Genomic DNA, 17,277 nt, shown 5'->3' with positions numbered 1-17,277 from the left:
TATGGGCCCAGCCTCAGCCAGACAGAGTGAGAGAGAGCCAGAGAGCGAGAGCAACACAACCACACTCACATACACATACACAACCACATCTAGAGCCACGGCCAGAGCAGATAGCCAAATGGCAGAGCAAATAGCTGCAGATTAGGCACAGACGATTGCACTGAAACAATGCAGAATTCAGAATGCATAAAGCTAGGTGATCTAGAGCAGGGGAGGGGGGGTCGAAAGGGGCGCGGCCATTGCAGCGGCTGGGTATGTGAGCATTTTGTAAAGGCCACAAGCCTGTGTTATGCACGCTACGCATTCACGCCATTCAAATCGATGTGGCGCCTGTGTGAAAGCACTTTACAACTGTCTCTGTGTGTGTGTCCGTGTGGGTGTATGTCTGGCATAGAACTACAAATTGATAAAATTGAATTCGATAATGTTGAACAGCTTATGGTTGAATGACAACAGCTGATGAAAAACTATTTGCATGAATGTGCATAAGAGCGAAATGGCCATGAAATGCTCAAGGTCTGATGATCCTAGTTATGCTGTTAGAATTTACGTAGAATGGCATTTGATAAACCTTGATAGAGCTTAGCTTTGTGTGTTAGATATGAAAGTTATATAAAAAGTTTTTCAAAGATCAAAAATAATTGAAAAAGTATAGAAAAAAGAAACAATTTCAGGGGTAAAAAAAATTTATAATAATAGACAAAACTAATACAACACATGAACAATTAAAATGATAAATAAACAGTTAAAAAATAAATATTAATATAAAAAAAAAATATATAAATATAAAAAAATTAAAAGACATTAGTGGTATTAAAAATATATGAATATTTCCTCGACTTCAGAAAAATAAAAGAAAAAAAAAATATACAAAAAATTCAAATCATTTTTGTCAAGCTAATTAAAAATAGCCAAATATTCTACTTAGCTAAAATAGTAAAAAAATCAATTTAAAAAAAAATGAAAATAGATAAAAATATAATTAAGTTTGAAGAGTAATTTACTTTTCAGCTAAAGTAGATCAATAAAAAAATAATAATTTTGGTGAAACTTAACATAAATAATATAAATATAATTTAAAATTTTTTTCTTTTTTAGATTTATTTGTTTATAAGCCTGTAGATCATGCTTAAAGAGAAAAAAAGGACTCAGCTCACTTTTAGCTGGCGCAACAAATTTGATTATGTTTGCGCTCAGATTAATCTGATGCTGAAGTGTCATAGTTAGGTAATATCATTAGGCCTTAATAAATAGAAATGGCATAACTTTTTTATGACTCAAACTGCAGAGGGGCAAGCACAAAAGGAGAGTTTGAGAGATGGAAAGATGTAGAGAGAGAGAGAGAGAGATATAGGGAGGGCGAGAGAGAGACCTGGCCTCATTCATTTTATTGTTATTGTTATTATGTTTATTCGCCTAACTCCACTGACATTTATTGCAAAAAGTAAATGTTTGATGATAGTCACGTAGTTGGTGCTGCTTCTACTGCTGCTGCTGCTGCTGCGACTACTACTTAAACAGCGACAGTCAACAAGAACAGAAAAAAAAAACAAAATAATATACAAAAAAAAAAAAAGAGAAAAGTAAAACAGGAGAGCATTGTGCAGAGTTCAAAGTTGGCGGCACATGACATGCAAAAACAAAATCCCAAAACACTGAAACGTGCTTTTTTGACATTTTACGCTATGTGACGAGAGGGATGGAGAAGGGGGGGGGGGGGGGGGGGGGGGTAGAGAGGCACACGAAGCGTGTGTGTTGGCAAATTGAATTTTGCTGCCAAAAAAAGAATGAAGGAAACTTGTCGTATTGATTTAAAGGCAAGAAACGAACGACAGACAGGCATTAGGGTCAATTACCGCTGCTAAGTGAATTGACAATAAAATCAAAAGCAGGCAACAAACAGTTAACTTCTGATGCCACATTACTTAACTGTCAACTGGCACACACACAAAGAGAGAGGGAGAGAGAGAGAGAGAGAGAAAGAGGCAAAGAGAGAGAGATAGAGCTAACCACCCACTCACACACACACACACACTTACTTACTCACACACACATTGTATTACTTTCATTATCTGTGCAAATATTTGGCAGTTGGCAGTTGGCTCTGTTGCCAGCTCAACAGTTTCGGGCAAGTTTTTAAGCCGCTTAGAGAGCAACCGAAGTGAAAGTTATTGTGTGTTGACAACACACACGAGTTGACACACGCACACACACACACGCACACGCATACACACACATATTTTGGTGCACATTTCATAAATGTGCCAAAGGACAAACTATTTTTTGTGCCTGCTGCTGCTGCTGCTGCTGTTGCTGTTGCTGTTGTTGTTGTTTTTGCTGCGTGCGCTTTTGATGAAGTTTCCAGTTCGGCTGGCTGGCAGCGCTTAAAACACACGCTGTTTGTCGCACCCATGGGGCTGTCTCTGTCTCTGGCCTGTGCATACGATCTTAACTTTCGCATATGCCCGATATACCCAGCAACTATGCACACGAGAGCCGCAAAGTTGCGTTGAGCCCGCAGGAAGCATCAGCATTGCCCGGCTTACCCACTTGCCACCCACCTCCGCGCCTCTCCGCCTCCAGCGTGGCTGTTGTAAATATTTGCGTTTGTGGCCAGCCCAGCGAGCGCTGGCAGCGCAAACATCTCAGACAAATCCAAACTCAGCCGCCCATCCATTCTATTTGACTAGAAGCAGAGACACGTTTAGCTCTAGCTCGCCACCTCAGGCTACAGGGAAAGTCAATTTGGGCAGCACCGATGCTGATGCATAGGCAAAGGCTGGCAGGCAGACAGACAGAGAGACAGATAGACTTGCATGCGTGCTATACAAATGGCAAGAATTGCAATATTGAAAAGTGCGCAGAGAAAGCAAACCACATTTTATGGCCACTGAAAGCTAATTAACAGCTTTTTTACGACACATCAATTCGCGCATTTCCTTTGAGCCGGAAAATAAACACTGAGAGCACGAAACATGTTTTGACGCCGCCGTTGCCGCCGTCGACGCATTCTATAAAATTTCCTTATGTGTAAAAGAAAAACTGAAAGCAGACAAAGAAAAGCGCGTGTGTATTTACGACACACTCGTCGAGGGTGGCAACGCATATCCATGTGTGTGTGTCAAAGCGAGGGAGCGAGGCAGTTGGTACTTAACAACTTGGCGTATTTATTTAGCACGTGCTTTTGAGGCTGGGTAGAGGGAGGTGGGTGGATGGGTTCATGAGCATATTTGTTGCTTGCTTTTAATTAACAAATGCCTCGAAAAACTCATTGTTGTAATCATAGCTGCTGCTTAATTAGACGTAAAAGTCTAGCGTTAAATTAACGCAGCGTTTTTATAGACTACCAGGGATATTCTATATAAAATTTGGCAACAATTTTCAATTTGCAATTATCGCTGGGTTTATTAGCATTAAGTCAACATATAAAATATTTACTCTAAAATTTATCACTCATTAAAGTCATAAAGCATCTTTGCTTTGCTTTGCTTGCTCTCTCGCTTTCTCTCTCTATCGCTTTTTTGATTCGTGAGACCGGCAAAGCAAGCAGCGCGCTCTGCCGCTGTTAAGCAGTGCATTCTGTTAACAGCAACAGCTCTCTCGCTCTCTCTGTCTGTTATTAGCATTCGCTGTTAGCAATCAATCAAGTATTCCTAAACTCACTTCAACTTGAAGTGTTTAATTATATATGAAATAAAATTGATTTGACTCTAAAAGTTCTAAATTTCCGGCTTTAGCCATTGTCAATTAAAGTGTCAAATCTAATTTGTAATTGCATTTCTGGCTTTATATCATTGCATTATAATGCACGCTAATCCATATTGACAAAGCTGTTTAGCCTTTAATTAAATGCATTTGCATAATCAATTAAAAACTTTGAATGACCTCAATATTGTGCATTTGTTTCCTGCATAATTGCATTATGTTCATCAGCAGTTAAATTGTAATCAATGTTTAAATAATTCAAACATGATAATTGAATGCAGGCAATTAAAATCGAAATTTGTGAAATCTATCTACCCAGACCCAGATGCCCCCACCAAGTGATTGTCATTGCCTTTTCGCTCTCTGTTTGCCAGCGTCAAGTGCAATCGCATTTGGCCCACTCGAAAAGTGCTTCTTCACGCGCAGACCTTGGACTATCAAAATGGTTAGCCCCAAACCAAACGAACAGTGCTCTAATAACACGGCCAGTCACGAACATATCTTATCAATTACGTTGACAAATATTTGCCTGAGCCATTGCGAAAAGTGGCATAGAAGCATATAGGGATGAGATTGCTTTGCACTTGCGGGCAATCCAGGCGTAATTTAGTGTGAATTATGTTGAATTGCTATTGATTTGTGCTACAATTTGAAGTGGCATTTATGCATTTACTTGAATAAATATTTTCTTAAAATAAATATTGGAAATGGGTTGTTTGTGTACTCTAAGATAATAGCTCTTTATGCTAATTACATCAGCAGTTAAATAAACCACACTTAAAGTAATGTTAAGCCCTTCAGATCTTAAACAAATTCTAATTTCTTCTATCAGTATTTAATTGAATCTTAAGTATAGCTAATAGAAACGTAAGAGCATTTTAACTATTTGATTAGAAATTAAGATTAAAACACTCGTTCATTTCCGCTGTTTTAAACCATGCAAATCATTTCTATAATGCATGATAACATTTTTTCGTTTACAGAGATATTTTGGGACTAATCTTATTCAAGTTTAAAATTGCCTAAAGGCTAAAAATCTTATTTTATGTAAATAGTCTATCATAGAAATGCGATTTTTATGTGATATGAAATGAAATATATTTTTCTGCAAGTTGCCTCGAAAGTAGTAATAAGTTCACTTAAAATTCTGTTTAAAATATTAGAGCTTAAACAAATTCTAGTCTATTTTATTTTATATAATGGAATTTAATCATAGCTTCTAGAAACGTAAGAGCTTAAAATAATTTGATTAGAAAAATAAATTAAAAAGCTCGCTCATTTCTGCTCTTTGTCCCATTCAAAGCATTCCTCTATTGCATGATAACATTTGTTCGTTTACAGAGACAATTATCGTATACCCATGCACAGTCGTAAGTTCCTTTTGTTGACAGTGTGTCTGCTACTTTGTGGTAGGTTAAGTGTCATATATGTAGATAAGAGAAACAAAGTGCAGCAGACACAAGCTGCAAAAAAAGAATAGAAAAAGAAGAGCACAACAATGCCAGATGATTGATCAAAAGTTTGCCCTATCAATAACTTATTAGATAACGCATGGTGTTGGCGCTGCACTCCGACAATATGCACTTCACAAGCTAATCGACACAAGGGCCAAGTGTGTGCTCCCTCCGAATATAAAAGGCAGTGCATGGCCAATGCGCACAGTACAGTGAGCGTTCGAACGTTTCACAAAACAAACAAAGGAAGTGGAAGTGGAGGAGAAAGAAACAGGAAGAGAGAGAGAGTGAGAGGCAATATGAAAGTGCTACTAGTTTTTGTCCTGATATCCTTGGCTGCGTTGGCCAGCGCCAGGAAGCCATTCGCCGCGCGCTACGATAACTTCAAAGTGTATCGAGCTTTTGTCGAGGATAGCGAGCAGCTGGAGGAGTTTAAAAAAATTCATCACCACCTACAAGTAGGGGAATGCGATAAAGCAAGGGAGGCAAAACATCAACATCTTTTTTTTTCTCTGCTTTTCTGCTTCTCATTTCTTAGATTCATATACTTCACGAGATTGGAGGACCCAATCGCAGCTATGATGTTATTGTGGGTCCATTGTTCCAGCGCGCCTTTGAGCAGGTGCTGCACGACTTGCAGGTGCAATACGATATAATCGTCGAGGATTTACAAGCGTAAGGCTCCAGGCAGACTTTAATTAAAAATATGATGCAGATACTAAAGAAAAATAAAAAACTTTTCGTTTAGTTTGCTGGACGAGTCGTCGGTGGATGAGGATGCGCCCATGGACTGGGAGACCTATCATCCGTTGGATGTCATCTACGACTGGGTGGATGAGCAGTGCGACCAGCACGATTATCTCGAGTGCCAAGTCATAGGCCACTCGTACGAGGGCAGGCCCATCAAGAGCGTCAAGCTGTCCAAGCGTGAGGGCAACAAGGCCATTGTCATTGAGGGTAATATTCATGCCATGGAATGGATATCGTCGGCCACCGTCACTTACATCCTTAATCAGTTAATCAACTCCGAGGATGAGGAGATGCAACGTCTGTCCGAGGAGTTTGATTGGATTGTGATGCCGATGGTGAATCCCGATGGATTTGTCTACACACACGATGTGGAGCGCCTGTGGCGCAAGAATCGTCGCCCCAATGGTTATTCGAACTCGTCGGGTCCCTGCTATGGCATCGATATGAATCGCAATTTCGATTACCACTGGAGCGGCGCCGGCTGGGGTATTGAGGACCCCTGCGATCATTGGTTTGGCGGTGATGAGCCGAACTCGGAACGTGAAATTCTGGCCCTGCAGGAGTTTGTCAACTCCTTTGAGGATGGCTATATACGCGCCTATTTGGCCTTCCATGCCTACGGCCAGTATGTCCTGCTGCCCTATGGACACACAAACACTGAATTTCCACCCAACTATGATCAAATGATGCGTATTGCTGCTGCCTTTGCCGATGGCGCTGAAGATGCGTTTGGCTCTGTTTTCACCTATGGCGCCAGCGGTTTATTGAACTGTAAGTGTTGAAAAAAAAAAGAAGCAAATAACCACTGACTGGCAATTGTAATGCTATTGACCTCTGACACTTCACTCACTGTAGATGTTGTGTCTGGTGCGGCTAAGGACTGGGCCTACGGGGTTAAGGATATACCATTCACCTGCACTGTCGAGCTGCGTGATAAGGGCACATTTGGCTTCTTCCTGCCATCCAATCAAATTACGGAAGTTGGCGTCGAGGTCACCGAAGGCCTCAAATCGCTCGTTGCCAAAGCAGTCGATGAGGGCATTTTCGATTGAAATCGGTCGAGAGTCGAGAGGACACATTTCTGACTCTCACAAACGTCGATAACAATTGGATTAGCTTGTAGCGAACCTATATGAATTTATTTACAAATAAAAATAATACAACTGTATATATGTATGTATGTATGTATATTCAATATATTTCAATTTGATGAGCATTAAAATTGTACTACTTGGCGTATGCGTGATATTTGCTTTGGTGGAGTTAACTGCTTAGTGTAGTGCACCGCAAGCAGTAACATGTACCTCAAATACAACACAAGCAGTTCTATTTCCGGTTTGGGCTTCAGCTGTTACTGCATATGCAAGCAGTGCGCATCAGAGCTGCTTGCCAAGAGTATTTTAGCTTGATTTAAGTCCTGGCTGAGAGCTTGGGATAAATAGCTAACAGTAGCTGTTAATGGAAATTTATTAACATTCTGTTGAACGACTATTCGAAATAACGAATATAATATGAGGAAAGTTATCAAAAAAATTTTATTTATAAATATATAGTCAATTTTAATATTCATATTTGGCAAACATTTTTTATTCTAATTCTTGTTTTATTTACAAATTATAAGAAAGTGCACTGAATAAATGGAATTTTAATATTTATATAAAAATATAAGAAATTATATTTAAGTGAATAAATATCTAGTAGCCAAATGTATTAAATTATTAATTCCTCACAAAATATGCTCTAACCCTTAACCAAATTTGATCGTACTGAATGAGAATAATTTAATTAGTATACTTAATAAAGGAAGATATTTAATCAATTCTCAACATTCAACAAATTCCCTTAATATCAACACAAACAACAAATTCAGAAACGATACGTAACCCGTAGAGATAACATTTAATATTAATTGCATCAGCTTGCCAAGTATTTGATTTTGAAGTGACTTTCGAGCTTATTGCCAAAGTTGTTGACTTATCTTTGACACCCACTTATTGGCCCGCTTACATTACAGCACACGCTCCTGCTGAACGTTCGTCCCTGCTGCAGCCGGCAATTAAGCCACAAACTTAAGTGTATGGCTTGTCTGAATTACATGTACTTATGTCGTTTGGGTCAAGCAACTTTACTTTGCTTTTGCCACACAATTGCGACGAAAGTGTGGCCCCTTATCTGGCTAATTAGCATTAAGACTTAAGCTCCGCCAGTCACGACAGGTTCACAACTAAACTTTGAGTGCCATTGATTTCATTCGGTCTGGTCACGTGCCGCACATTTGCGACGAGACATAATAAAAAATGTTATTCAAATATGAATCATAATTATATTTATCAAATATTATATACCCTCTAGCTAAATATCTTTTTGGGATAGATTGTGAATATATCTACGATATCCCCAAAATGAAATTTTGGTAAATATAGTGATACGAAACTGTTGTGATTTTGTTTTTTGTTTGTTTTTTTTTTTTTTTTTATAATATAAAGTTAAAGTTGTTTAATTTAATAATCATATTTTTAATATATATTTATGAAACTAATATATCATTCATAAAAAGTAGTTCTTTATATATATATATATATTATTTGTTTTATTTTTTATTAAAGTGAACAAATTTTTAAGTGATTTTAAAATCATTTAAATTCATTTTTATTAAAACTATTGATACTATTAAAAAAAATAATTAATGCTATTTGAATAAATAAAAAATTTCGACGTTATTTAATAAAATTAATAAACAATAAAATGTTTTAAAAATACAATATATTAAAAATATATTTTAAATTTTTCAACTAATATGAATATTCTATATATGCCCAGCACTTTACTTATATCATCTTATTGATCAGAATTTCTTAAGCTAACGGCTATACTTAAAGTCGCTCACACTGTTTCCCATAATCATCATCATAGTACTTCCCGTTCTATGACACACTCATAGGGTATTAAAAGCACAATATTATGCATATTGTAGGCTCCACTAAATATGATGTGAAACAATGAGCATAACAGTTTCACGCTCGATGCTCGACGCTGGCTTCTCTTTTATGTTAATTTTCTTGGGGGCAAATGGCATCTAGGCTCATATAGGAAATTCGGGTGACCTTTTATTGGTAATAACCTGAGCTGTTTTAGACGCTTTTTGTTATTTTTTTCCTCGCTTTTTTGTTGCTTTTTTGTTTGTTTCTGTATTCTTCCGTTGGCACGCCTACACGCCATATAAAGAAAAGGGGCTGCAGGGCGAAAAGTTAATTGAAAATGTGTATGGAATTTTGGGCCGGAATATAAAGAAAGGAATTGGCTTTTGCTGCTGCTGTTAATGGCGCCTGCTTTAAGATTACCGCCTACAATTTATTTTCAGTTGCTTTCAACTGCGTTTGTTATTTGGTTTGCATATTTGATTACAGAAAGATGACGAGGAAGAAGCAGCAGCAGCAGCAGCAGAAGAAGTTGAAGCTGTGGGTATTTGGTTCGTCGAGTGCTTTGAGCATGACACTTATCAGGTGTCAAAGGGCGAACCGACGTTACAAGTGCAGCGTGTGTAAAACCTGGAATTTTCTTCATTTCCAGCTTCAAACATTTTTAAGCGAACAAGCTGACAGACGGACCGAATGACTGACTGACGGCTATATGGCAAGCATATACTATACTCATATCCTGTTCACTCGACTCGGCTTGTATAGCATTTGCAGTATTTGCATGTCAAAGGGCTAGAAAAATCATTGAGACGTAAATCATGTACCGATATTAAAGTCGATCGTATAGTGCTGATGTGTTGAGTTGATGCTGCTGCTGCTGCTAAGGCTGCTGCTGCTGCTGCTGCTGCTTGGTAATCGCTCTGCAAAATGTATTCTACAGCAGCAGCAGCAGCCGAAGGAGCAATAGCAGCAGCTCATGTGAAGTTTTTCAAGTGCATTCAACCAACTGCACAGCTTTACCTTGGCACATCACCCACACACACACACACATACAGACAGGGTAACACACTTTATCATAAATAGCAGCGGTACATGGCTGCAGGATAAAGCGAGGCTCAGCAATGGCTGGCTGCCTAGCTGACTGGCTGACTGGCTGCTGCATTGGACACGTGAAACCATCATCAATCTAGGAGCCAACGACAGTTTTAACGACTTCTTGTGGATTACTTCAAACAAAATAACCACTTTGTAGTCGCTGCAATTTTATGCTGCCCACCCCCTCCTATTCCACACAGTTTGCTGTTGATGGCCCTGGACTTCCGACTCGACCACGGCTACAGCTTTAGCTTTAGCTTTTGGCTTTGCCTTTGGCTTTGGCTCTGGGTATTTGCTGCATTTGGATAAAAGTTTTGCTGCGTACTGCACAAAGTTCCTCAGTTGCCAGTGCTCCAAATGGTGGCCAAACTGCGGACGTTAACAAAAATTTGCCAGAGCACACACACTTACACACACATGTACACACCGGCACACACATGCAAAACTTAAACATGTATAAAATTTTATTGTTCATGCAGCAGCCAAAATAACGCACTTAGTTGCCACGGCCACAGACAGGTGAAAATAGCTGAAGAGCTGTGCTTCACAAATTGATTGCGTCCAAGGATTAACTTTCAGGGTTCATGGCAAATCAAAACAGAAGCGAGTCGAGGCGGCAGCAATATAGCTGCTTAAACTTGGGCGTATTTTATGCAAATAAAGGGCTTTAGGATATTATATAAAAAGTTTTCTTTTTTTTTTTATGATGTGAAAATGAGATCACATTTAAATTTTAAACTTTTTCCAGGCATTGATTTTTAAATTAGCTTCAGGTCGAATATAATTATTTAAATAATTGCAAATGTTGATCGGGCATACAGCTGATAAGTTTATATGAATTCCTATTTTTTTTTTTTTAGTATATATAAAATTTATAGATAGATGATTTTATATAAAAATGTAAAATAATAATAACACAAAAATATTTAAAAATATGTAGTATATACATTGTTATAAGAAATAATAATAATAAATGAAAAATATTTAAAATATTTTCTATATATATATATATATTTTTTACATATATAATAATGAGAAAATCTTTAAAAAATATACAACAAAAAATATTCCTTATGAAATTAATGTTTACTCTAATTTAATTTAAAAATATATAATACAAAAAAAAAAAAAAATAAAAAATACAAGTATCAAAATATTAAGTTATGCATATTGTATATATTCCTAATGATATATTATTCATTAATTTTTTTAAAAAAAGTTATGCATATTGAGATTAGCAGCTTAAGAACGGCAGTGTTTAATATACCTAAGCTGCTGTAAAGAGATTAGAGATTACTCCAATTGCTGAGCTGCCATTCGTTTTCCGAGCACAATTATAATCTTCGACATCGTGCAGCTGCATCTGTAACGACAGCTCTGCAATTTGAATACTCAATCGACTAGGTCTCTCTAGTGGTTTTTCTCTTTAGCTCTACTTTATGCCAACTGAAATTTGAAAATTTTATATATATTTGATATATGATGCTGATGATTCATATAGCCAAACAGCCAATGTTATAATCTAAATAATGATATGTCATTAGCCAGACATACGTTTAATTTAATTAAAGAAAAAACGTTAACTAAATGCCATAAGGCGTGGCAAAAAAAGAAAAAGAAAAAAATAATACTACAAAAAATAAGAAGCAAAACTACCCTTAAAGCAAATGGGCAGCTGTTGCATTGCTTTCGCATACAAGACAGAAAAAAAGGAGAGAGAGAGCACAACGCATGAAAACCAAAACGTAGAATCCCTACAAAATGTTGCCCAATGGCCAGTTGCTGTTGTTGTTTACGGTAACAACAGCAGGAGTAGCAGCAGGAGTAGCAGCAGGAGTAGCAGCAACAGCAGCAGGCAACTGACAGCAGATGCGACAAAGCTTCATTAAAATTAACAAAACTTAATTGCAGCTTTCGTGGCACGTAGCATGTTGCAAATGTGCTTTGCAATCTGTTTGATGGCCCCTACAATCAGCGTGCTGCAACGACTAGGGGAGAGAGACACCTGCACCTGCCACTCGCTAAAGATCGCGCTGCAGCCAGTCAGGCCTGCCAAAATTTGATGTATTGCATTGGGGTCTGGCTGGCTGGCTAGCTGGCTGCCTGGCAGGATACTGTTGTGATCCTGGGAGCAGTCGCAGATTGCAGCTGCAAAAGGATTAGTGCACGCGTGCGTTCAGCTGCAAACAGTCGAAGAAAGGACATCACGACATAAACAGGCAACAGCCAACAGCTAAACAGGCCCAGGCCGGGCCTGGCCTGGCCAAGCTGATCAAACAGGCAGGCAACTGGTTGCGATGCCACATAAAGTGGATACCTTGCGTGCAACTGTTATTGACAGCATGCACACGTGTCGCCCGTTCCCCTGGCCATCCTACCTGCCTCTGCACACACACACTGCTGCAGGCATAGAACTTTCCTCGGCTCAACGTAACCCATTTGGCCTGTCAATGGCTTGTAACTTGGGCAAAACCGTTTAGGCCAACTTGGAACCGAACTTTGGCACATGGCATGTCAGAAATTACGTTAAGCGCTTTAGTGCCTTTGACATTTGCATGCAATGACTGTCGCTTCGGCTTTTGGACACACAAAAACAATAACTGAAAACTGCAATTACCCTTCGACCACGCCCATGCCGCCCTGTCTCCTACCACCTGCCCACCTACAAAAAAATAGCTTAGCCTAACTGAGGTCGTTGTGCCATCAATTGCCATCAATGGAAATTGAATTTGCAGCCAGCATTCCATCACCTGATACAGCAGACAAAAAAACAACAGCTGAGTCGAACGGAGAGATTGAAACTGAGAGGGCGAGCGAGAGCGCGAAGAAGAAGAAGAAAAGAGAGCAAGAGATGATGAAGTATATTCTGATATTCTGCGGCACAAATTACTTTAATTATAGGCTAGATACTCTACAGTCGACTCCGTAAAATTCCTCTTTTAAGTTAATTAAGAAATATATTAGACAATATATATTATAATGTATGTACATACATATATACTTAGTATTCATTTTTGTATTGCTTTAAAGTAAGGCGTTTCACTAAAAATGTTTAAGCAACTAACTCATTTTAAATATTTATATTTTTTTAAGATTATTTATACGTCTTGCTTTAAATTTTGAATTTCAGATTGTTTCTAAAAAGATTTAAAAAAAAAATTAAATACGATTAAAATTATGAATTAAAACTTGTTAGGTATAAAAATTAATTTGAAAAAATTTAATTTATTTTTAATAATATTTTGTGGACAACATCAAACTGATATCTAAATAATAAAAAATGCCGCGGATTTCTTAATTTTTTAAATTATTATGTCACAATAAATAAATTTATTTTTTTTAGAGGTACTACATATTGAGTATAAATTTAATATATTTTATAAAAATATTTAAAAAATAATAATAATGTTTAAAACAAATACATTCCATTAAGATAAATGTGTATTCATCATTCACTAAATTTCAGATATAATTAATATTTAGTTTAATTTTTAAGTCGATCTCTTCATGACAGCTTCTAGTCCAGTCAGCGTGCAACTTGACTTGAAACTGACGCAACTAACTTAAGCGCAGAATGAGGACATATATAAGTACCCACAATATATCTTACACTCACTTAGTTGTCGCCTGTAAAATTTGTACCCGAAACTTGCGCTGCTCTATTAGAGTATGCATTAGCGAGCGCATTAAAAATGTGCTAAAGTGAGCATCAATTTTGGCCAAGTTTGCAATTAATTGCAGGCGACCGGCAAATGCTGACAGCGGGCGGTGTCATATTCATAAATTGTGGCCAGCCGGTGCGGCATGAGGCTTGTGGCCAAATAGCTGACCATATGGCGGCGGCAGCAGCTAGTCAGCGAGAGAAGGCAGAGAGAGAGAGAGAGAGAGAGAGAGAGAGAGAGAGAGAGAAAGGGAAAGTGTATGTGTGTGTGTGTGTGTGTGTGTGTGTGGTTTGTGGTATCAGCAAACGGCGTGGCGGCATCAACATTGACAGCAGCAGGAGGCGTGTGTGCTTGTGTCAGTTGTTTGAAGTGTGCCCCCAATAAATGACGCCAGTTGTGTGCGCTGCTGCGCTGCGATCCAATTTCAAAACAAAAGGTTTCTGATTACGTTACGTTATTTAAAGCGCAAACGCAGTCAAGTGCATAATGATTAAAAGGCCACACGCAGGCACCCACACACACACACACACATCGGCACACCTACTCAGCTCATATTTTGGCATAATATGCGCATTAATGCAAACTGCATTTCAATAAGAACCAGCATTAAATGCTCGAGTGAGCGCGAGCAACAACTGGCATAACTGGCTGCCAGATAAAAGATAAAAAATAAGGGAAAATTATGCAGATAACTCATACGCCCCGTTATGTGGCCAGCAGGCAGCTGCTTCCTTGCCACATTTGCAGCGCGTATATCCTGTGCGCTGCGTGACCAATTCAGCAGCTCGCAGCTCGCAGATCCTGCTCCGGCTCCTGCTCCTGCTACTGCTGGACGCTCTCAGGCGTCCATTATATAAATGCGCTTTTAATAATAGCCATACCTACCCGAACCGACCTATAACGTTGCATGCATGTGTGCGTGTGCTTCGGTATGTTTGTCCAGGGTGTATTTGCATTGGCCATAATGGCGAACGAGTCTGCGTTAAGCCAGTGTAATTTAGATTTCAGCTAAAGATAGAGACACTGGGGCACAGACACACACACACATACACACACACACAGCAACAATGTTGCCAACCGCAGCAGCGCATGACAATTAAACCAAAACTGCAGAAAACTGCAGATGCTATGAAGTTGCTTTTTTTCTCTCCCCCTCTCTCTCTCTCTCTTCTTATTATACCCTGAACCCATTTTCAATGGGAAATCAGGGTATAATGGTTTTGTTGAAATGTATGTAACAGGCAGAAGGAGGCGTGGCAGACCCCACAAAGTATATATATTCTTGATCAGGGCGACGAGCTGAGTTGATTTGGCCCTGTCCGTCTGTCTGTCCGTCTGTCCGTCTGTCCGTCTGTCCGTCCGTCCGTCTGTCCGTCTGTCCGTCTGTCCGTCTGTCCGTATGTATGAACGCATCGATTTCAGAAGATATAAGAGCTAGAGACTTCAAATTTTTTTTAAAATGTCCGTAATTACAGCGCGCATATCAAGTTTATCATTAAAAATCGATAACTCATTCCGATCTTTTTTTATCGATAAAAAACCTTATCGAAAACCAGTTATAAAATTATATCTTCTACACCTTTATTGCTAGAGTCTCCAAATTTTTAATGTATGCTTATATGCAATTTATACAATTTCGGTTTTTGTTAAAATTTACCCCCCACCCTTAAATTCACCCCCTCACCCTCACTTTTGTAAAAAGCGTATTTCAAATACTAGAGACTTGTGCTTCGGCAATTACATGCATATCCATGTTATAATCATAATCTAAAAGTTTCATGAAGATCGTACGTCCACAAAAAAAGTTATTAAACAATTAAGTTCTCATAGTAAGCGCTCACTGCCGCCCATGCGTGTTTATGCGTGGGTGCTTGTGTGTGTATGTGTTTGTGTATGTGTGTGTGTATGTGTTTGTGTATGTGTGTGTGTATGTGTGTGTGTGTATGCGTTTGTGTGTGTATGCGTGTGTGTGTATATGTGTGTCTGTATGCGTGTGTGTGTATGTATGCCTGTGTGTGCGTACGTGCCTGTGTGTGTGTGTGTGTGCGTGTTTCTTGTGTAAGCTGAAAGACGCCAAAAATTATTGAAATATCTATTGCTCCAAGGGTTCAGGGGATCTCGTAGTCGAGCAGTCTCGACTAGAGCTTTCTTACTTGTTTTCTGTTTGTTTTTATACCCTTGGCGGAGAGAGTCGTGCGAGAAACGCATTGAAGGCAGAAACTTGCGATCATTTAGTAAGCTTAAACGTGTGGGATGTATTTCATATGAATATATAATAATGAGATTATTTCAGATATGTATTTTATTTTATTGATACTTAAACCAACCATTTTTTTTTTTTTTTTTTTTTTTTTTCATAATATTCTACTGTTAAATAAGAATATTAAATATATTTTATTTCAATTTCCTTACGTCACAAATAGTTCATATTTACTTATATAAATAAACACATTAATTTGAATTTGAATTAATTTATATTTAGCAGAAAACATTTGTATACAATAGTTTCATTAAAATTCTAAAAACAAGTAAGAAAGACTTGTTAACTGGGCCCTAATAGCTATGAGCTTGTCGGCAGCCTGTTGCCCATCATTAATCATTTGATGTGAATTTGGGGTAGCCGTCTTTGTGTTCAGAAATTAGTGTGCATATTTATATATTTTAATATGAAAGAAAATTCAACTGAATTGTATTATAATACATTTTAGATTATAATATGATATGATATGCTTTGTTGCCACGCTGAAATAAAGAAATATTTATGAATTCATACTACCATTTAATATTTGATATGCTTCATTGATGATGTTATAAAAGAAGCTATAAATGTATTAAAAAACTTTTTACTTAAATGTACAGTTTAATAATTTTTCAAATTTTCTTAAGGAAACCGAACCATGATATTCAATTTTCATAAAAAATTACAATAGATAAGAAGAAAAATCCAAATAGTTGACATACTATTTTGAAATTATTTTTACCATAAATACAATAAAAAATACTTTTAGTCTTAATTCCAATATTTGTAAGTGATTTCTTTTTGCAATAAAATTCTACCCTACTATATATACATTTTATAGTCAGCAGGCTTCGTTCATCCTCTTTCACACAGATTAATGAATATCCATCAAGAGCATTTATTAGTCACCAATAGAAGCTTCCTTGCTTCAGCTATCCTTTCTCTCGCCCTCTCTCCCCCTCTCTCTTTCTATCTCGTTCAGTCCCTTTGTTGCTACAGTTTTTGTTTTTAATTACTTTTTTGTTCCCTTTTATATGTGTGTGTGTGTGTTGTGTGTGCTGCGTTGCCATCAATCAAAGCAGAGGGTCTTCAATTAATGGCCATTTAATTGGCATTAATCATTCAGCCGCAGCGCATTTCATATGCCCAGCACAGACTGCATATAAAGCCCTTTAGCACCCCCGCACTCACACACAATATACATATATAAATATATCTATAGAGTGCCTATAAAGCGTCGACTATTTTTTAATTAAATTCCAATGCACGTTGTCGCTGATGCCGCTGCCGCTGCCGCTGCCGCTGCTGCTGATGTTGCTGATGTTGATGTTGATTCCGCTCTGACGGTTTCATGTAAATTCAATATAAATATTTAAGTATTTGCCACATGCTCATTTTTAACAGCACCTGCAGTCGTATGCCCTTCGCCTCTCACTGTCCTACTCTCCCTCTCT

At 38.0% G+C, this 17,277-nt stretch overlaps 1 protein-coding gene across 1 annotated transcript; it reads left to right on the top strand.

Moving 5' to 3' along the window:
• The first annotated feature begins 5,354 nt into the window (after nt 1–5,354).
• LOC108617499 (zinc carboxypeptidase) lies at nt 5,355–7,136 on the top strand. The gene is made up of 4 exons (XM_018013312.2): nt 5,355–5,617; nt 5,698–5,834; nt 5,908–6,680; nt 6,765–7,136. Exons 1-4 carry the CDS (start codon nt 5,459–5,461, stop codon nt 6,959–6,961), a joined length of 1,266 nt encoding a protein of 421 aa, XP_017868801.1. The 5' UTR covers nt 5,355–5,458; the 3' UTR covers nt 6,962–7,136.
• Nucleotides 7,137–17,277: the final 10,141 nt, after the last annotated feature.

This window comes from Drosophila arizonae, chromosome 5 (genome assembly GCF_054131065.1).
Source record: "Drosophila arizonae isolate 15081-1271.41 chromosome 5, UAZ_ARI_1.0, whole genome shotgun sequence".
Lineage (NCBI taxonomy): Eukaryota > Metazoa > Arthropoda > Insecta > Diptera > Drosophilidae > Drosophila > Drosophila arizonae.
Note: the sequence above shows the minus strand (reverse complement) of the source record. Positions and strands in the feature narration are given on the sequence as shown.